Source organism: Mastigoproctus giganteus, chromosome 11 (assembly GCF_048544385.1).
Source record: "Mastigoproctus giganteus isolate SK-2022 chromosome 11, ASM4854438v1, whole genome shotgun sequence".
Lineage (NCBI taxonomy): Eukaryota > Metazoa > Arthropoda > Arachnida > Uropygi > Thelyphonidae > Mastigoproctus > Mastigoproctus giganteus.
This window is the reverse complement of record NC_143585.1, coordinates 66,804,650-66,827,565: the sequence shown is the minus strand read 5'-3', so window position 1 is coordinate 66,827,565 and position 22,916 is coordinate 66,804,650. Positions and strand designations below refer to the sequence as shown.

Genomic DNA, 22,916 nt, shown 5'->3' with positions numbered 1-22,916 from the left:
AAATTGAATCGAGGAGTACGGGAGCTGCATTTGAAGTTATGAGAAGTCACTGTGATGTCAAAAGTAATTGGTGAATGATCCGAGTGAAATATGGGGTTGTCGGTGTGAGTTTTAGTAGTCTATTTGTCAAAAGTAATTGGTGAATGATCCGAGTGAAATATGGGGTTGTCGGTGTGAGTTTTAGTAGTCGGTGTCGGTTTTAGTAGACTATAACAAACAAATTGTCTTGAAATCCTTAATGATGCGATTAGATTGTTTTGATTAAAAGTCTGACTGAATTCAGTTAAGGGGAAAATAATGCGAAATTTATGATTCCCATTAAAAATATTCGAATATTCAACAGCAAAAAATATTTAAGTTGCACACGAGAAAAAATCATTGGCCATTAGAAATCAATAACGGAAACACATAAAAGGCGACAATTCTATAGAAAAACTCTTTCCAAACAACGTCATTACCTCGTCATTATCAGCGCTGGATGGACTTTATTGTCAGGTTTTCTGGAGTTTTCCAACCTGATACTTTTACTGTCCTTTTCCAGCACTCCACAGCCCCCCCCACATGGCTGAAATCAGTAGCTCTTAAAGGCAACAACTCTCCCTCTAGCGGTCACATCCGTATTTGGATAGCATATTGAGTATTCGATCTTGAATTCCAATGGCTTTCTTTATAGGTTAGCCCCATCTAGTATACTAGTTAAAATAGCACAATAACTATGCTACAATAATAAATTACAACAGAAATTACATTAGTATAGTACTAGAATGGTTGAATGATGCAAGGAAGCAAACCTTTTCTGCATCTTCCAAAAACAAAAAAAAAAACACTTTCTCCATCCCAAAAAGTGAAATCGAAATCAGCTTTGAACTCAACCAAACTCTCCGCTTTGTCACCTTGGTTGGTAGATAATTTATTCCAATGATATAAAACATGGTTAGCTGCCAACCCCTTCAATCCGCACCTTCTAAGCCGTTCTCCATATATTAGTACCCCTTACTAATCTGGCTGCCCTTCATTGACTCCTCTCTAGAAATTCTAGATCCTTCTTCAGGTGTGACCTCCACACCTGAATACAGTATTCTAAATGCAACCTAGCTATCGTTTCATACACAGTTACAGCGACATTCCTCTTCCTATAAGTGAGCCGACCGGGCTAGCCAGGTGGGTAAAGTACCTGCCTCGCAACCCAAAGGTCGCGGGTTCGATTCCCGCCTCGGGCTTGGATCAAAGTACTGCAAAAACCTTGGGAGGTGCATTATGGCCACAGAAGCCTATGCGCCAACAACTACCAAAAAAAAAAAAAAATACCTCTTCCTATAAGAACTGCTCTATTAAACCATAAGCAGAGCACCACGTGCCTTTCTTGGCGCCTGTTTACGCTAGATGGTAAATTTTAATCTGTACCAATCACAGGTAGCAACTTACAATCGGTATACTAGGGTATTAGAAGCTTTTCAGCCTTTTTTTAATAAAAGGACATGAGGCACGCACATATTGTTTCTAAATAGTAAATATCTAAGTTCATTTCAAGAGATGATCTCAAATCTTTCAAACTTCTGGCTCCAGAAAGGAGACTTTCTTTGTCTTGATGCTAACCTGATTTAAAAAAATCATTCAGGATCAGGTCATAAAACAATCCTTAACAATAAGATTGATCTGTACAAAAAAGAAATGATGCCCTACTGAGAATCAACAGGTCACCACACATTTAGTTGCCCAAGTGTAGGAAATACAGGTTATCTAAGGAGGAACAACTGCGTTGCTATAATAATACATGAAATGCTAAATGTAAAATGCGTTTAATTAAAAATCTGGCGCCATATTAAAATGATACGTATTGGAGAACGAGTGAAGATAACAATCACGAAGACCAAAATACGTTTTTACCCTGAGAAATACATACGCGAACGAAAATGTGTAGGAGATACATGGTATTTATTACCAATAAGTATTGGAAAGGAATGCTTTAAAGTTTAAACCAACAATAACCTAATTTAAGATATTTATTAAGCGGGCGTTTAGGAATATGGAAGTTCTAGTTAATTCCCACTCTTTGACTGATGAACAAAAGACTTATTACCTGTTTGATCGAATTGGACAGGAAGGATTCATCAACAGCTTAAATGGGCTCTTCGTATGCTCCAAGTCTGAGCAGGTTTCGTTTATCACTTGAACAGTGCATAAAGAATCTATTACAGATATTCTGTCAGAATTACATTAATTGTTTCTCTCTTAATGTGAATTTTTTTCTTCATCATTCGAAGATTCATTCGATAATCAGACGCAACCATTTCGCTTAAACAAAAGAATATCATGATCTGAGATTTAACATAAAATCTGATATAATTTGTAACTGAATAGTAAGTCTTCGTGGTATTGTAACTCCATATTTTGTCGGTGCTTGATCCCTCCATAAAAATGCATTCAAACGTAGTTAATTCGAACATGTGACTACTCCTACCAATATGTAAAATATATCCGTCGCGTGTAGCAGTCCGGTTATAACCACAGCCCTACAGTTCTCTCACACCATGGAAAAGGCCTGAGCTCGAATCCCGTGGATGGATTCTTTTATGGAATTTTTATTGATTTTCTTTTGTTTCCCACAATGTGGCCGAGTTAGTCGGTCTCAGGCGAAGGTGGTAAAATTCTCCCTTCAATAAAGGAAGTAAATTGATATGTTGCGCTTTTCATATATTTTTTATATTATTTTGTCACACCCTTTCCCATACGTGTAGACCTTTGTGATCATGGTTTACTCTTGGAGACTTTGGAAGGCTCTCATTCAAATACTCGAAGAGAGCGCAAGTATGATCTTCACTAACAACGCCCATAAATTACATATTTATGTACCCTCATCCCCGATAGTAGTTTCTCCTAACCCTTAAAGGACATTCAATCACATTGATAAGGACCCTTGCACATATGCTGTTCGAGTTTAAGCTACCACTGCAAAATAAATTCTTTCTGCGAAATCTGAGCAGGACACACTGATAAAAACTTCGCCTCGTTAAAGATTTGCAGAGGTCGTCAGGCTTAGAATTATTAACAAGGCTGACATCACGAATATTATTAACATCATCAATATACCGATGTCTATAACCAAAAAATATATATGTACTGCGTGTGTATTTTTAATTAAATATATTTTTCAAAGTAAAGCACATCTATTGAAAGCCACCGAGGAACTCCCTTGTCGTTTTGTTATGACATTATTTTTTTAATTTTAAAGCAGATTATTAAGAGTAATTAAAACTTTGGGAAGAGCGAGAATATGTACTCCAAGTTATTTCATATTTCTCTGTTATTGATTGCCGCTTGAGTAAACGAATTCAATGATCAATGCCATATGGCAGCTGGGGAAAGTGGGGTGGAGTTTTAGTGTACATGGGCCTCATCAAAGTAGGGATTGTCATTGTACTCCCGGGGTAAGTTATGTGGCAGGGAGGAGGATTAAAAGTAGCAACATAAGGTCAGCGTGCTTTGGATCTAATTGAAGTTACTTTAGAGCGCACTGTGTGGTTAGTTTGATTGACAACAACAACAATAATTATTATAAGAGTTTATACAGAAAGACAGATAAGCAGTTTACAGGTTCTGACAAGTTGGGAGGGTAAGTGTTAGAAGATGGAAAGGTTTGTTAGCATGGGGGAAAAAACTGATCAGGAGGTAGGAAATGCTTCGTATGAAGTGATCGAGGTACATGACAAAGGATAGACGAATAGACAGAATATTAGAAATTCCATGTGAGTTTTCTGTAATCTACTGTTTGAAATAAATATGCAAGATCTGTCCTTATGTGTTTTTGGCCAAGTTCCCAAATGGATGTAGTGTTTTTAACAGACATACAGACTCTAGTTGAATAATTATATATCTTGGGTTGTAAGAACTACATTTTAATCAATATTTCTGACGTAATAGCCATCTTCATTTAAATTTTACAGATGAAAATGTGCGACAAAGCGAAGGGGGGAAGGCTTTCTTGTTGCGTTAGCTTACTTGTATACTTAAGATGTTAAAATAAAACGGCGAAATTTAGTATTAATAAAGAAACCCCTCTTTATAAATAAAAATCTTGAAAATAAATTCAGACGTGTTTTAAATACTGTCACAACTTTTGCATAGATAAAATTGTTAGAATCATTATACACATTGCTCATTCATTAGGTATCTTACATATACTTTAATGAATACTGTCAGAAGTTGATGGTATTCTGTAAATACTGTCAAAGGTTTTGTCAAATATTCTAACATCCCAGTGATTCAAAGAGCATCTAACATGTTTTAAAGTATTCTTAAGAGAGGTCTCTAAAAATTGTAAATTCTACTGTAAGCCAAAGAGAAGTCATCTCCAACTACAGTACTTTCTCTGCTTAGTAATCGATGGTAGATTTAAGGGTAAATCAGGCTTTGCCTAATGATCAATGATCATTCAAGTAGTTGATGTAAAGATAAAGATGTCTTCGTAAGTCCAGTTATAATAATTCCCGAAGCAGGACAATGAATATCCGAAACCGGTTCTTTTATAGGAATCTTTGTATCAAGGACATAACTCAATTTCAAGAATTTTTCCCTATCTTCTTCCAGGAGATATGCAGATTAAGATGAGAATGAATACACTATATCCGATATATATGCCCTATGTTCACCGACAAACAACAATGTATTATGGGTAATACCGTGTTCTAGATGGTATTAAGACCTCAGGGAAAGCCTCGGATCGGAGGAAAGCTACTTGGGAGGTCTTTGCCCATGGACAGTTCCGGTTGGTGATCTGACACATACGAAAGTAGACATACCGGCAACCCTCCCTCATTTTGTTTGCTGCAATGGGTGAGGAACAGCTATGTCAGCGTTTATATGGATGAATGGCAGGTTGTCAAGTGGCGACAGTGATACAAGTGGAATTACAGGCAGCACCTGCCACGAATAACCGACATGTCAATTTCCAGGCAGTTTTCTGTTTTCAAGATAGCGAAATCACTAAACACACACGAACTCAACTCGTAGCTTGGGAGTGATAAACTTATCCAGTCTCTTTAATCACTAATTCCATGTCTCGATAGCAAATCTTATTAATGCTGTATTTTTCAGTTTGAATCTTTGAAATACATGCCAGGATAAAATAGGTATTAAAATGAAAATTTACGAGGTCTTCAACCTTGTGACGAAATTATTACAAGGATTTCCTTCAAATCGCATATGTGTTGTTGGTTGAGACCTCATTGCAAATTATATAATTAAATTCTGTAGTGTGTATAAACTTAACCGTCTTGCCTGCAATTTAAAAGATGTCTTAGAGAGAGAGAGAGAGAGAGAGAGTTCTCTTGCTTCGCTATTTTATAATATTTATTTTATATATATTATAATATACTAGGCTATTTTATAATATACTGAAATCACAGCATGGATTTCTTAAGTGGAGATCTTGCTTTACCAATCTGTTTGGTCAAGCAAGTTCAATGCTGATGGCATTCTTCTTCTTCTTCTTGCTCTGGCTACACATATGAGGGAGCATAAATTAAAATTGAAGAAGGACGGTGGCATGGATAGATGTGAAATTTGCGTACAGCCAGAGAATGGTAGCTTGTTGGAACACACTCCCATTTGGTGTTGTACAGATGGGTAATAACAATAATAAAGGTAATCAACACCATAAACTATAGAAAATATATCACAAAGGAGCCCGGAGTGTCCGATGAACCATGCCGACGATGCCACCTGGCCTCAGAAACGATTCAACACATCACCGCGGGATACAAGGTGATAACCCAGACGAGTACAATCGTAGACATGACCAGGTAGCCAGGATAATACATCAGAAGCTAACGAGGAAATACCAGTTGATCAAAGAAAGTGTACTGTATTACAAGTATGAACCCCTGGCTACACTAGAGATCCCAACCCATAAGCTGTACTTGGACTGCGCCATAATAAAGGAAAAGACAATACAGCACAAGAGACCGGACATTACCCTTATCGGCAAGAAGGAAAAGGCTACTTATCTAATTGACATAGCGGTGCCGAACACTGGCAACCTCCAGAAAACCCACAAAGAAAAGATCAGGAAGTACATGGACCTAAGACAGGAGATCAGAGAGATGTGGCATATGTAACAAGTAACGACCACCCCGATCATCGTGTCAATCACCAGTATGGTGCAAAAGAACCTACACAACAGACTAGCAGCAATAGGTCTCCCAACGAACACCTACAAGGAACTCCAGAAAGTCGCAATCCTGAACACCTGTAGGATAGTCAGAGAGTTCCTCGACCAACAATAACACTAGACACAATAACACGTAGACACACTTGTCATTACTTAATTAAAGCAGTCTGGCTTAGTTTTTCTTAACTTTTCATGTGCCTTTGGCTCTGTGAACTTTTATCTTCCTTGCTCTTTATTTGATTCTTTCTTCGGAATTAAAGAGGATATTTTACATTTTATCCAGCCTTCGCCTTGGAATCTCACACTGGTTCTTATAGGTGGTAACTCGTTCTAATTAAAACATTTCTGAGGGCACCTACGTGGCACCATCTCTGATTTTTCTTTCTCATCTCTGATTCCTCCTCTGTAGGAACTTGATGTCCCTCTGGTTTCTTATGATTTGGTAAATTTCTCAAAATAATCTGTTAAATTTCTCAAAACAGTGATGAAGCTGCATTTAACGATATTCACATTTCTCTTTTGAAGATTAGAGATCAATTCTCTAGGTTTGGACCCAGACCATGGTTTTTTAATAGTGATAAATCTGTCTATGTATCTGTAACATAAAACAGTCTGTGCATTCGCTGTTGTCCTTTTGGTTAATGGGCATCCCATTCCGTCTGTGTCTGTTCTCTAATTAGCCAAGATCTTTGTGAACAGACACGCTGTTCACAAAGACCTTGGCTTATTAATTGATCATCAATTTCAGTTCGGGCTTCACCTACAAATGTTTAGAGCTTCCTCACAAATAAATGTGGTTTGTTAAACAGGACTTAGTCCCTGTCTCGAAATCTCCCATTTTTGAAAAAAAAAAAAAAAAAACATAGGACCTTGTTGGTCCCCTCGATCTCATGCGTCCAGAAGCGTGGTACACCTCTATTAACTTGCATTTTAAGCCAGTTCAATCAACTGAACATAAATGAATTAAACATTTTTTTGTTTATATTCCGAAATGAACAGCACCGTGTTTAGCAGTCACTGGCTTGAACCCCAGTCACTCAAAGCACGTGTACATATCCTCCCTGGCCTTTTGCCATCCACTGCATATAAGATAAGAAGTACCCTATAGCTTTCGCTTATAATAAACGGATATTTACATTATATTCCACCAGCAACGTACTCATAATAGCCTTGCTAATGCATACAATGCCATCTGTGCCGGCCATGCTGAATTGCATTTACAGTATCGTCCATCGACTCTTTGTTTATACGGCACACACAGACGATTCATACTAAATTACAATCATTAGAGATAGGCGAATGGATCAATCACGCTACAAGAAAGGCCCCTGAAAAGGGTCCATTGTTGTCTTTCTACATCCGTGAATGACAGCGTGGAACGCGATCATGTTTTGCTTGTTTTCTTTTAAATAAGTAATGACAAGTGTGTCTGCAGACAGCAACATCCATAGAAGGTTGAGTACATTTATCAGAAGAGAGTGACAATAGATACGATATAAATAAGATCGATAGAACCGTGGAGGTATCGTTTTGCACTTGTTTTCACTTCAATTGAAATGTTCCTTTCATCTTTTCTCTCTCATTCTACAGTGCTAATTTCTTCCACTAATGAATAGAAAAACATCCATTTGCATCCTCGTCTTTCTGCCATTGGCCTTTCTAGATGGCGTTTATCCGGTTTCTTTTCATTTTTGCGGGGGTCATTATTTAGCTTCTCCATTAACAGTTTTTGTGGTAAAATCTGTAGCGTGGTGCATTTATAAGAGTAATATATTTCTGTTTTCTAAAGATCTGAAGATTAATTATTATTTTGACTGGTTTTGGGACTCCATCCTCTGAATGGTCAAGCTTTAATTCCAATATAATCTCTCTCTCTCGTTCTGTTTTTCATTTCTCTTAATAATCATTACTTAGCTTCGAAGATAAATACTTTACTTCAATTCATTCACTTTACACACTTTTCCTAACCCATTCGTACTCTCAGATCAAAGCTCCATAACATTTCCCCTTTTCTCGCCCCCAATAAAACATTTTCCCCCTCCTTAGTGGAATGAAGCAAGCAGCAACCAGTGTTTCAACTCCCTCACTTCATATCCTGCTGCTTCTTCTCCTATTTGAAGCCACTAGATTTATGTATGGCATTTCCAGGTAAATTCTCCCTACCTGTTTCACTTAACTGGCCTCTTCACTCTCGCAACGAACTGTTGCCATGGGAACGCGAATGTAGGACTTGTTGATAACGCTTGAGCCACGCCCGTCTTTTGAAGGGGCAGAATTTTTTTTTTTTTACGAATCTCGAATGGAAATTACAAGTCAAATAAGGTTTAAGTGCAGAATAAACAGCGTACTCTTGAGGGTCTTTCTTCAGCTTTTGAGGTGATTCTTTGCTGCTTGTCGCTGTCGTAAGATGCTAAATATGCATCTGCATCTACAGCATGCTCCGAATTACAAGAGAACGATCTTGTTCTTTTGATCTACCTTGACCTTATCTCCATCAACCAAATGTTAGCACACAACCGGTTTCACATTCAAATGTGCTTGACAATTCTGTAGCCATTTCAGTTTCTTTTCATCTTCAGTTTCATCTTTTTAAAATGCGAAAAAAAAGTTTCTTAAAAGGTTCGAATAGCCAGATAGTTACTTAGGAAATCTAGAATCTAAAAGACGGATTTCTTTTATTGTGGCTTCATCAAATAAGTATTCTATCAATAATCAAAGCAATTGTTTTCTTCGTTTGACTGTTTATTAATTATTAGAGGTACTTTAATATTAATACACGCCATCATCCAACAGATATGGGACACAGTCAGCCCTTCAGCATGACAATGTCCCTGTGCCACAGTTCAATCAATAAAGTAGTGATTTGAAAATTATATCTTGAAAAACTTGCACCACTCTGAAGCTCTAACCTTAATTATGTTGAATACCTCTAGGCAGTTTTAGACCAGCAAATAAATTTCAGATCTTGACATCCTGTTTCTTTATTCATAATCACTGCCTTCGAGGATGGGTGGTGCAAAATTCCGGGTGGCGATACCAGATCTTAATTTTTTTCTTTCCTCAAACCATGGTCATTCTCTCTCTTGATGTCCCAATACAAGTTGTAGAATAAATTCGATAAGTTTTAAGAAGACTGAAAGTTTCATAATTCGTGCTGAAGAAAATATCCCCCAAATGGAATCCAAAATATGTTTATAAGAGAAATCAGATCTGGAAAAATACCATTAAAATTAAGTTATAAAAACCATACAGTGGCAAACTAACATTGGAAAGATTAAAGCATAATTCGTTAAAATTGAAATTATGAAGATGAAACACTGCCTTTTTCAAACACGTGTGTCTTAGAAAGTAAACTACTAAAGATAAACGAGGGATTTATAGTTGTGAGGACCGCATCCTCACAACTATAAATTCCTTGGAAATCCCATCGATCCAGAGAGTTTAGGAAACTCTCTGGATCCATGCAGGCAATTAATTGGTCTACTTTCCTTCTAGCTCCTAGAAAGATTTTCTAAACATGAACCAAGATTAGGCTGAACATTTGACAGAAGTGATGTAAAGTTAGACGGATATGCCTTTGAAATTTCAGTGACCAGCATTAAAGACTTCCTGTCTTGACATCGACGATGTTGCAGAATAATAATATAGCGAGGGATGTTTGGATCAAGCTAGCTTCCCGGGCGCCGACACAAGGGGGTAGCTCCACAACCGGATATAACGAAACATAAAAATACTGTGGAGTGTGTGTCTGGTATAAGCATATTGGATGCCAAACTTCCTGCTGCAGCACATTCGACGAAAACCATGCAACGCTGCCCGATGATGTTGTTGCTGCACGCTCGTGCAATAATTCAAATCACATCTTAATAATTAATACTAAAATGCTACATAATCTGCAGCAAGTTCACATTGTAGCTCTCCGTGCAAGAATATTTTAAGAGTTAAAGTAATTTGGATGCTTTCACGCTTGCTCACCGAATGTCATCAATTACACAGAGAGACCTCTGTCAAGCCCACGTGTTCTTGATAATCGTAAATTTGCGTTAGTTCAAGATAGCGATGGAGGTCCTATAATTATATAACATTTATCTAGTTCTTAAAACATTATCTATTCTGTTTTTGTTTGGTTATTTTGATAAACGTGCTGAATATCCACAAATACACTTCGATATTATTTCTTCCAATGAGATTGCAAAGTTTAATGAACGTTCTGGGATTACCATTCCCTTTAATTTCTTTTGAGATCTTGGAAGTTCAAATACCAAAGTCGTTTCTTAAAATATGGAGTTGTAATAAATTTCTAATAACAAAACTCCATCAGCTGGGCAAATATCTATCGTTGAAGCTTAGTAGGAATTAGAAGGAATAAACAATAAACAAAATACAATCAAATGGGAGTGATGACATCGGGCTACTGGCTAACACTAATTAAACTGCATCCATCTCTAGTGATGGACGAATTATGGGTCGAAGTTGGTAATAAAAGAATAGCCGGTGCCGAACTACGTGTGCAAAGTCGAAGAACTTAAAAAGTACACCACTATCGCTCGTTATAATTCATCCACTGCAAAAGCAGCTGAAAGTGGCAATGCAATCATTAATTGAACAGTAAGGATAAGAAGTGATGATGGGCTTTCGGGAAAAAACACGTACGACAGGTTTAAGTAATGAGTACAGCAATAAATAATAATTAAAAAGTTAAATTAATATCGATTTAATGCGAAATTTCACAGTTTTGCACGCGATGTACTTCATTAAGCTGTTATTAAGCTGCTGTGCATGTTTTACCTTGTTACCCACGTTATCGGATGTTGTACACTCTTTAACTAATGTTCACAGGACGATTTCCCACAATCTGTCCAACGTGGGTTTTTCAACACAACCCTGTGTGAGTGTGCACTGCTATTAGCACGAGGCAACGTGCGTGCTGGTAACTCGAGACAAATGCTTCATAAAGCAAAAACAGCAAATAGAAACATCTACAGTAATGCGTATGGCGTGAACTCGGGAGGAAGATGGGGTTTCTTTTGCGTAGGCTGGAAATTGTGTTTTCAAATTGTTTGCGCAAGCAGATAAAATGAAGGAATGAAAGTGAAATCAAGTGAGAGTTTTTAAATGCAGTAGTTATCGGCAGGATGCATTGCTCTTCTATTTTAATTTCTCTGTGTATGGCATTTCTTCACTTGGTGAATTGCGCATAATGTATGATCTGGCATCAGTCCACTAGGGGACATAAGGGGGAGACCCCTCCACTTATAACTGCAGCGCAAGTGAATAAGTAAAATAAACAGGTACGTCTCATTTAGAAAATAGATGTTTTCAAAAAATAACGCTGAGCGAAACCACATTAAGTGAAACCAATTTTCTCATACATTTTCGTGATTCAAATTGAGATACGTTCTAGAGGATTTTTTTTATTTTTTTAATACAATGCTATGTTAATTTTTAAAAAACTAAATAATAAAGCAAAATATAAATAGATCAATAAACACTTACTTTTATAAAGTTGGAAACCAATATGCATTTTTAACACGAAGAGGGTTTTCTTTATAGGGGTGCATCTTGTATGGGAAAATATGGTCTTATTTTTTGCATATTCGTAAAAGGCTGTGCTGTCACTCTCACGCCAATTATAAAATGCACGAGGAAAAGACCAGTTTCATCGTCAATCGAAGTTGAGAAAAACATTTTATAGCCTTAGTTGCCTTTGTGAAAATTCTAAACAGCCCGAATCGAAAATAAACTGCCTAAACCAAACTAGACAACTTTCCATTCGAAATGGTGGACTTAAACAAAATTTTAACATAGGAATGGTTTTGATTTGATGTATTTACATTGCATATGTATGAATGGACTTAAGCATATTCTAGAAAGGCCAAGTTCCAGGATGATAGCGATGGTTCTGTAGCTCCAAAGAATGGCCAGCGTATATATATATATATCTGTGTGGATTTATTTACTTTACAATAACATGTAAATAACAAATTTAATGAATGTCTGTCATTTTGAAGGTCCAGATCTTACCGTTTTGTAATTTTCATTCACATCAAACTTCTGAGCGAAAAGCACAAGATTTTGGATTAACTGAATTCACAGACCGAATAGGAAAGTTGTATTCCTTTTCAACTGGTACTCACAAAACAAGGGTTAAAACAGTCAGCCCTACTATAAATTTGTAAATACAACTCATTTTTTTCTCTTTTTTAAATATCAATTATCCGTCTGTTTGGTGTTCATTATATACTCAATAAGAAGAGACTGTTAGATAAGAAGAGAAACACCTGGATTAGGCAGCAAACTAAGAAAATAACAGAATGGTACCCAAGAGGAGCTAGAAGAAAACCTGGACGACAATGGTGGAGATGGATAGATGAAATTCATGAGTTTGTGGGTAGTAAATGGATGGCCATTGCACAAAACAGAAGGAACTGGAAAGTTGCTGGAGAGGCCTTCATCCTGCAGTGAATTGAAAATGGCTGATGATGATATACTCGATGTAAAGTGAAAATATAAATGAAATTCCTGCTTCAACTAATTTAACAACTTCATTGGTCTCAGAATTTACCAATTTTCTGTACTTTGTCATTGGTGGGCAAATTGACACAAATTATTCTGATTTCATGGTAGGTGCCATTGATCAGCTGACCTTCCAGGTTAGCAATTCTGAATTAAAAACGCCAAAACCCGATATTGTGGGGGAGGGTGATTAACATGGCCATTGAATAGTAGCAGGATTTTTAGGAGCATCAGTAACTAAGGCCATAGTGCTCTGTATATACTGTCTGTAAATTGCGTGTGTTCAGTGGTCGAGTTTCTCTTTGCTGGACAAAAAAACACGAGTTTCCTGGAATAAAGACCATGTACCTTCCCCTGAGACGATAACTCAGCCACGTTGTGAAAAGGGTCCATAAAAATGCCTCACGACGGGACTCGAACTCAGGTCTTTTCCACTAGTTGTGCGGGGATGGCGATTCTACCAATTGTACTACCCATGAGGTCAACTATTGAGAGCTTTGACAAAAGAGCAGAATCTCTGTAATCTGTTTATTTAAAACGATTTTAAGCTACACGTTTGTACACATAAAAAATCAAAATATTTTATATAATCTAAACAGTTTCGTTTTTTTTTTCCTTCCAAATTTAGGTACTATAAAATTGCGATAAATCTTAATAAATAAAGACTTAACCTACACAAGTCACTGTCCAAAGGGCTTTTAGAAATGGAACTCTAAAAATCTTCGCGCGAACCCTCCCCACATCCCTACGGAAGCGTTGGTAGTAATTCCACACTGCGTCTACTGACACCGAAAAACAAACTGGCACTAACTTAAGAAGCGTACGTTGCCATCTCCTGGGATCCTATAAAAAGAAATCTTCGAGGAATTTATGAGCTTTTAGAGCAGTATGCGGGAATAGTCCATTTAGACAGATAATATCAGTATACAGAAATTGTCGTCTCTGTGTTGAATAAAAAAACTGCCATGATGCGAGCTTCACAGATTTTCCATCTGAGAACGGATGGTCTTAAAATACCATATTTCCAGGGGTGAGATTTCTGGGAAGGACGTAAAAAAAAAAAAAATCACAGCCTTCTGCTTCTTCATGCACGAGATTAAAGAAAATTTCCAGACAAAGGTCGCTTTAAGGGCTCGGTGTTTTAAACATCGTGCTCCCAGAGTAAGCATTTTTATCCACACACCAAATGTTTTACGAACGCCGACAGCAGGACCCTCGTGCAAAGAAGCCTCCACTGATCCGCAGGCTTTGCCTGTCAAGCTGTGGTCGGAACAACTCACTGAGATGTCGAACTTGATCATCACATGCGGGGCGATGAAGCACGAGAGCTTCGGGTTTCTCTCCTCCATTCATCTCTGTCACCTGAACAAGCACGCGTTTGCGATGGCCACTTATGCAGCGACTCTGCTTGAGAAAGGCGCAGGAGCACGAGATCGGGAGACTCGGCCATCAAAGATGTAGATTCTAAGATCAGATATCGCTAAAAGTTAATAAAATTTAATAAAAAGTTTTCAACTTAGGCACCACCTAATTAAGGTCGTTATACGGAATCCGGAATGAACCCAAACCTTCAGACTGATAAATATTAAGGGGTGGACGCAGCTATATAAATTATACCAGCGATAAACTAACTGGAGGCAGCTCTGCTGTCTGCATGTTAATGTGAAACTTGTGAACTATTTTAAGATAATCGATAATAATTTAGTTTGTCATACACATTGTTAATGTTTCTCCACACGAGCAAAGCTTGTAATTCTAGTAACGATTGGCTATTAATAATTTCTGTTGCCAGGCGAATAAGAAAAATAAGTCGGTGAAAACATGCGTTTTTATTCTATACCACCGCTAAATATATAATCAAAATGGAATGTTTTACACATAGTAGTACAGTACGGCGCTATATTCATATATACGCTACCCTACCAAACATTTTGGGCACCGCACTAGTGTTATGAACGGTTTGAACGAGGTTTAAAAATGCAAAGGGGGTAGTAAAGATATCACAAACAGGGAAAACGTAGCGAGGATGTTCTTGAAATTAGGGAACACAATCTGTTACAGTACGGATATAAACATGTGTATCTTTAACGCTTTTTCAGTGGCTTCCTCAATTCGCAAGAGTACTCATGTGATGGTGTAAGAACTTTGAAAAGAGCCAGTCGGTGTTAACAGTGTGAGTATCATGAGTTGTGCCCCTCTTCCAAAAAAAGTAAGGGCCTTATGGAAGGGTACTGAGAGTCCATGAGTGTGCAGAGGTGAGGAAGAAAAAGTTAACAAGGTGGGCGGCCAAGTGCGAGGCCCTTGTAAGCCGCCAGTCTATCCCGCACCAAGGAAGATTCCCGGTGTCAGCAGGTGCCCCACTTCCAAGAGCGTCTGGAAGGTTAAAGCAGTCCTGATGAACAGGCCTATTCCGGAAGTTATCGGCAATCCCTCCTCAGGGGTAGATCTCTAAGGTCAGCAAGTGACTTCTGTGGAGTCTGGAGGTAAATCCGACAATGGTTAAAGAGCATGCACCCATCGTCAGCAGAGAACCTCCCCGGATTAGCAGAGATGAGCCACCAAGACGATGGAAATCATCTCATGTCGGGAACAGGAGGCTAGGCGTCAGCGAGAAGGAAAGCTCCAGGTAGAAGAGGAGGGAGTATATTATGCCCATTACTATGAGTATACCCATAGCGATGTTCCGAGGAGGTTGGGTCATGGTGTGAGGCTGCTTTCGATTGTTTAGACTGCCAGATGATCTATAACAATTCGTACAATGCCATTAGACAACTCCATTGTGAAAAAACTTGAGTTGAGGGGAGAGAAAAGCCCAACTCTCATGGTCGGCCCACGGAACACACCTGAATCTAGTGGAACACCTTTAGGATGAACTGGAACGAGGATCAGCTCATGGTCAATATGACCATGAGCTGATCCTCGTTCCAGTGCACTGATGGAGGAATAGGCACAAATTCCTGTTGCCTGCCTACATGGAACTGTAATTTCCAGCTTTCCAAACGTGATACTGTCCGAACATTTTTGATAGATTGTGTATATATTCGAGTCGTCCAAGCAGTTCGCATTTTGACTGTTAAGGAATTAAGATATTGGTTTAAAATTTTATTTCCAGTTAATAGACATTATTTTAGGATTTCTTCCTAAATTTAAGGACTTAATGTGTCGTTCTTTGTCATAGGCGTTCTTGTGACTGATATCAATAATTAGAAAAAAAAATTAAACTTCAGGGATCAACGAGTATGTTTGAAGCTGTTTAAAAAAAACCGAGTACTTTTTATTACGGTTTATCACTATGGATGAAACGGGTTCGTCACTTTGACACAAAAGCATTTGTAGACAAAAGTGTCGGCAACAGTTTTTCGAGATGGAGGAGTTGTTTCTTGAGAAAGAGCCTACCTTTATCTTCGCCATCTTTCCTCGAGGAAATCATGAATACAACTCCCATAGCAACCTAGAAAATTTTTGCCATGGCTTTGTCTACAGAGGCAATGATGATGCATGTTTTTAATATACGCGTTTGGGGTCTGGGTCTAGCAACAAACTACGTTTCATCCTTAGGGATAAACAACAATAAGATGTACTCATTTTTCTTTTATATTTCTGTTCTTTTTCATTTTTTTGAAAAAAAAATAAAACATACCGTTTATCGATTGTTCGGTTCAGTTTTCTTCACCTTCTGGGTTTCTATTGACATTTTTCTCAAGAATATCTAAAAAACTAAAGACACCTTAAGAAACCCTTAAAAATTGGCATAAATTGCAATAATGGCGAATCCTACATTAACTACACAAAAAAATAAATAAAATAAACGAAACTAGTGTCTCAATTGCTCAGTAGACATTCCCCTTCATAGACATAATCCTAAAATACACTTTGTCAACAAAAGTAATGGAACACCAAGGGACATAGACAGCCCGAGTGACACACTCTCCACAAAGGTTTTTGTTCAACAAACCGACCGCAGAACACACTCAATTACAGACAAACTCTACTAACGCCTAACCCAACCATATTCTATATTTCTTAAAATTCGTTCCAAGATTTCTTAGATATATTACTACTAAAAAGTAAACAACATAAAATATGAAGACTATATGATTTCTTTAAAACGCCATCATTATATTTTCCTTGTTCACATTTGATCGTTCATTTAAAAAATACCAGCAGCAGATCAGCGAACTGTTCCTCCGATGCTTTTCAGCACACTTGCGCCAACATAATGAGTATTGCTTACACTTTACTTGACACCAAATTAATCATTACAGAGAATTATAATAAAAATGAACACAAATGACACTTCTAGAATGAGTCTCACATCCGAGAGAAGTTTTTCGATACTTAAGAGACCCTCAGGGGTGTAGTTATCACGAAGTGTAAAATGTCGGAGTAAAGATTAGTTGCTAACTGGAACGAATTCATAAGGCGAGCACAAAGTTTGCTCGAAGAAGGATGATTATTTAATTAGTTATTATGATGGGATTAAAATATTTAGCCTCATATGATATACCAACTATGCAGTGTCGATGGACTCGAGTGGTAGGTCGAGAGGGACTTTGAAGAAACTAGTATTACTCTTAAAAGCTTGCAATGGTCTTTTAAATCAACGATGAAAATGAATCCGTCAGGTTCCTATTGGAATTCAAATCTTTCACAGCCGCCATTTTGAGTGAGAAGTAATTCAACTCTAATATACCACAAGTTTAATAAGATCCTAACGGCACACATATTTGTAGTCTCATCACTCCTTCTAAATAACCATTATGTCAAATGGCACAGTTGTAAGGAAGGCTGAATATTGAAGCATTAAGAGCCTCCAGCTAAGGACCAAAATTCCAGTCTTCATAAAGTCAGAGATGAACGTTTTATATTGAAACGAATAAATACTGGACCATGACTACAATTTATGACTTGATTATATTTAATGTTGATTAAAAAGAATTTAAAATATTTCTTCCATAACAACTTAACGAAGTCTTCGGTCTGTCCACAGCGTTATCTTTACCAAACATTTCTGCAGATCCAAAGTTCGATTTATTAATATTAACAATACTTAATATTAATTTAAAGTTAGTATTAATGTAATACTCTTTAAGATTGTTAAATATTAAAGTGTTAGCATGTTTAGTAGTGTTAATAGTGTTTAAAATTTTTAACAGTCAGCTGTAATCGTAATAATGCTCAACTCATTGTAATGAATACCTCAATATGCTATCGCATGAACATGTTTTTGTTATAATTCTGTGGCGTAGTTCCATCTAATAATCGAAACTATTTCTTCAGTAGGTGAGCGTTTAGACAAGAATCATATGTTGGCCAATGGTTACAACCATCATCATCATCACCATACGGCGGCAGCACAAGCAGCAGTAGCGGCCAGTGTGTCGTCTTCTCATATAAACCCCATTCCGTTCATGGCCCTCAATTCAACCCATCATAATTCCATGATCACCGCCTCAGCATCTCTTCCCCTATCTGCCTCTAGTCACTCCCACAGTCACGTCCTATCTCGCAATGATGGAAGCTCCATGAAGGAACGACAGTCTCATGGAAATGACATCATCACTTCCGCCAGGTGAGTTAAATAGTTTGAGTTTTCATGATTGTTAAAAGAATCTATTGTAATAATTTACCAATACGATTAGCCATTTTAATGTCTTGAAACAATTTCTATGGAAAAGAGAAATATTAATTGCCAGATTTCTGCTGGTGAGTTCCTCTCTTACATGCGGCCGAACGGACATATAGGCAGACGAACGCGCCTAAAAAGAAACGTGGTATTTATCTGCCTCTGATTTCGTGGTTTATTCATAACCTGCGCGACCAACAGTCTCCTAACATCGTGCGTGATCGCCTACAATTTGAAATTCGTGCTCTCCGTGGAAGGCGGTGCCAAATGTAGGAGGAGGAGGAGATATCTGAATGCAATAGAAAGTACACGATATGAGCCTCGGGCCTTATTCGATTGCGCGATAGATCGTCAATGGCCCCGGGTTAAAGACTTCCCACATCTGCCCTGGACAGTTAGCCATCTGTATTTCATTGTTCATTGATTCCTGTTCACACTGCGGTCTACAGGGTTTGCTCTAGTTAGTCACCACAGGAAAATAGAATTATGAATAGAACGGTTAAACAGAAGCGAATCGGTACATCTGCAATAATATGAACCCGCAACCGAATATAAGTAAAACGGGGTTGATTACCATAGATCAACAAATGATTAATAAATAAATCATTTATTGCAGTCACAGCCAAGGGCAAAGACCAACTTTGAAATTCACCGATAAGTCAAGTTACATTATAATATGATTTAAATGCAATTATTAGAAATTCGAAAACACGTATTTGATCCGCTTGGTGTTTGATGGTGACTGATGACTTTCGAGCGCTCACATTTGGCTAGCGTTTCAGTTTAAGGGTATACAGACACGCTTTCTTGTCTGTATGCCCTTCTGGTTGTTATGGCTGGCATTTAACTTTGGAGAAATTAATTAGATGTGACACTCAACTGGGAAATAATCTGTTCATTTGGCTGGTTGTTGTAGGGTTTTAGGCGCATCAGCAACTTAGGCTGTATACAATGCGTCTCTAAATCCCGTGTGTTCTGTGGTTTATTTGTTATTTTCTGGTCGAAAAATCCGAGTTTCCGGGAGAAAAACCATGCTATCCTCTCTTGAGATCGACTAATTCAGCCACGTTGTGAAAAAGACCCATAAAAATTCCTCGCATCATTGACAGGATTCGAATTCAGGTCTTTTCCATCCGGTGTGGGGAGAACGGTTATTATACCAACTGTGCTACCCGGGACCTTTGGTATGACCTCATCATGAATGAGTATGCCGATTTTATTTGGTGTTGAAAGAATGCGAGATGAGTCAACGTGACAATGATAGACAGATTTAGATTCTTAGGGTATTTAACTGTTTTTGCAACTAGTCCATTTGCATCTTGGGAGGTTGTCCGGATTTCATCCTCAGGTTTTGTAGTTGTGGTAATTTTTAAATCATCTTCTACGTATTAAATGGGGTTCTTTGTGGTCTGCAAAAATCATTCAACAGCTGCTGAGAAGAGACTGCACGTCTTTTGCTGGAATCCATTGCTGTTACGTTGTTAATTTGGTTGTAGAAGCCAATAAAGTAGCCGCCTTCTTTGAGGTTTCGTATCGTAGAACATTTTAGATAGTTGTATTGATGTTAAAATGTTTATTTAATGTTTATTAATGTTTATTAAAAGTTTATTATCATTTATTATGTTTATTCATCCGAGCTCAAATCATCATAGATGCTGCGATATTCAAGTATAGCATATCACACTTGGAATCCTATTTCACTTCTTAAATCCTAATAGCAGGTTACGATGCGAAAAAAAAGCAATAATATACAATCTTAATATAAATGTGTTTGTAAAGCGTGTTCCGAGGCTGGTCTGTCAGAGAGATAGAAAAAAATCAGGTATAAACGCTTCCTATCTGAGACCAGCTAATTGAATTCCGCTTGAAAATTCTTCGATATTGCTCACATCATTCATCAGTTCGAATTCAACATTTCCAAAGGAGTTCCAAATATCACAATCTCAAATTCCTGCAAATAGGCCTACGGGGGGGGGTTAATAAATACATTTTTATTTATAAAATTAACACAATACACATTCACACCTCATAAAATCTTTCCATTAATGACTATTGCTCTCACAGTACAACTGTTCAGGAGAAAAGAAGAGTATTGTCGTGGGTATGTAGTATATTCTGAGAAATATTCACAAAGTAATTTCTGAAGTACACTTCAAGTCTTTGGAGGACAGTTTAATCGGGCCTGTAATTTATGGCGCTCTATGGAATGAATCCAGTCATTGTTTATACTGTTTTTTGGTTTGTTTTGGTTTTTTTTGATAAAAAATATCCAGGCCATTATAGACTGGTGTTAAATTACTTTTAGACTGGTGTCTAAAAGTTAAGTTACAACAGTTTTATTTTATTTTTAACGTAATTTCGTAAATTTCTACTAGAAACTTGAGGTCCTGGTGCAATTTAATAAGATAAATCACAATACGATTACTCTAAAATAAGATTTTTTTAAACCGTTGAACTACATCATTAAGAGACGTTTTCTTGTTAGAGGCTCTCAGAGTTCGTGCATCCGCAATATATATGACTGCAAACTACATGCAGTGTTTGTCATGTCAATGTCTTACTTACTGATTTTTTTCCTGTTTTGTTGGACGCAAAAAATCCATCTAAGTTTCTGGAGGAGTGGGGAACATGCTGCCCTGGCTCGAGACTCACTAACTCGGCTTGGAAAAAAGAATTCCTCTCGTCTTTGATGGGATTCAAACCCAGCCTTTTTTTTCAGGCCGTGTAGAAGGTCCAGCGACGTATTAACACCAGTTTAGACCTTAGTGCAACTAATTTATTCATTTTTTATGCAACTCTCTCATTTTTCTCTTTTCATTTTTGAGATCGACTCCTGCACTGAGGGATCTGGTACAATTGCATCGCTTGCGCCATAGGATGATAATCTTAACTACTGTGCTGACCGAGAAGGCAGTATCTTGAGACAGACGAGTTCTCAAGAAGATAAGGTTTGGGAAGGATTTATAACAAACCAGGATAACCGATTGTTGGAATTTTGGCCATTTTCAGTCCTGGGCCCAGCTGCATTGCATCCGTTGCATCCCATTAAAGACTGCTCCTGACCATTATCGTGAGGATGTCCTGAAGAGCCATTATGGTGAATGGCAGCTCCAATTTCCTCATATTTTAAAGTACTTTGACTGCTTAACAGCATAGACAAGCTCCTTCAGTCACTGATGTTTCTTAGAAATGTCATAAACTCCGAATTCATTTTCATGGACGTTGATAATTTGCTACGTAGCTCTCAGCTGGTTGACGTTTTCCTTTAAAGTAAGGATATTCTTCTATTGTAGAGGTCAGCCAGATCTCTAGATCCGAATCTTATTTTAAGTATATCTGGGGTGCTTTTGGGAGCTTAGGCCACCTTCCAGAAGGCTAAATGCGTGCTCTAAGATCAGCTCTTTTTAGAGAACTGAGATTTATTACCGCACCTTGTCATCCGACTTGTAAACACCATTAGAGGTCGCTGTGAGACTTGTTTGGATAGAGCAATAATACTTCTTATGAAAAGCCTGAATGATGCAGGATTGGCCCCTCATCTTTCTGCCATTGTCCTTTCTAGATGGCGTTGATCCAGTTTCTTTTCATTTTTGCGGCGGTCATTATTTAGCTCCTCCGAGGCTGGAGGAGCTATTTGTTTTCAAATTCCGTATAATAGTATAGACAAAATAAACCACAGTATTATTCTAACAACAGTTGAAAGGTATCTGCTGTCTATTATTAAATCGATATCATGATTTTTGTGGTCACCATACTACAAAATGCTCTTATACCGATAATGCAGTAGACAAATTAGCATACCCAGATAGGAGGTTCTCAGCTTGTATTGGTACAGTACTTGAACTTTGTTCTAGAATATCAATTTTTGCTTTAAAAGAAAGATTGTTGCTGTTATTTCATGATGTGTTTCATTTTGAGTGGACAGTATACACGTCCTTGCTATTTATGTTTTTCTAAGAACGACTCAGAGTCTACAGTTTCTTCCAGAATAAGCAATATTTACTTTTCTGTAACGTGAGCATATACCAAAAGTTGGCTCGCTTGTTTAGGGAAAGGGGAGAAACCTGAAGGTCCATGTCTTGAGAATGGTTCTTGAAGAGAGCATAGTAGCTATGACCGCTGCTCTCCATAATCAATTGGAAAAGCCGAGATTCAATTCTTCTTTGTGCTGGAAGAACCTTTTAACCTTTTTAATTAATCTCGAGAAAGGGTCACGTGGCTTTTCTCCAGTAAACTGGAGAAAACAGAAACTTTTTCTCTGTAAGCAGTTAACTGAAGAATACTGACGCCTCATAGACTTGTTGCCTCAGTCTTTATTCTAAACACCTGTCTCTTCCAGCCAACTACCTCAGTTCTGCGAGAAAAATCCTGGAAAGCTAATCTTCAGTCATCTACATGTTTCATAAACTTCAATTTGGGGATACGTATAGATGATTAGAAATCTTTTTATTGGGATTTTTTGAAGGAAGTTTATGTAGCACTTAAACCAGCTTATCGAATTCTAACATGGACAGTGGTGAGGTGTCATAGAGCAAGAAGCGTGTTATAACTTAACAATGTTCTAAAGATCTCTGCCTGAAACATCGTTGAAGAGATTGACTACGT

General features: G+C 37.7%; 1 protein-coding gene across 3 annotated transcripts in view; it reads left to right on the top strand.

Moving 5' to 3' along the window:
- LOC150078081 (dachshund homolog 1-like) overlaps positions 1-22,916 on the top strand; it is a 265,261-nt gene that overhangs the window by 125,605 nt on the left and 116,740 nt on the right. For 2 of the 3 annotated variants that reach the window (XM_090385377.1, XM_090385376.1), the window contains exon 3: positions 17,966-18,257. In XM_090385377.1, the coding sequence (XP_090241503.1) occupies positions 17,966-18,257 (292 nt within the window). The remainder of the gene's footprint in view (positions 1-17,965; positions 18,258-22,916) is intronic. The other variant, XM_090385378.1, reaches the window with a different exon arrangement.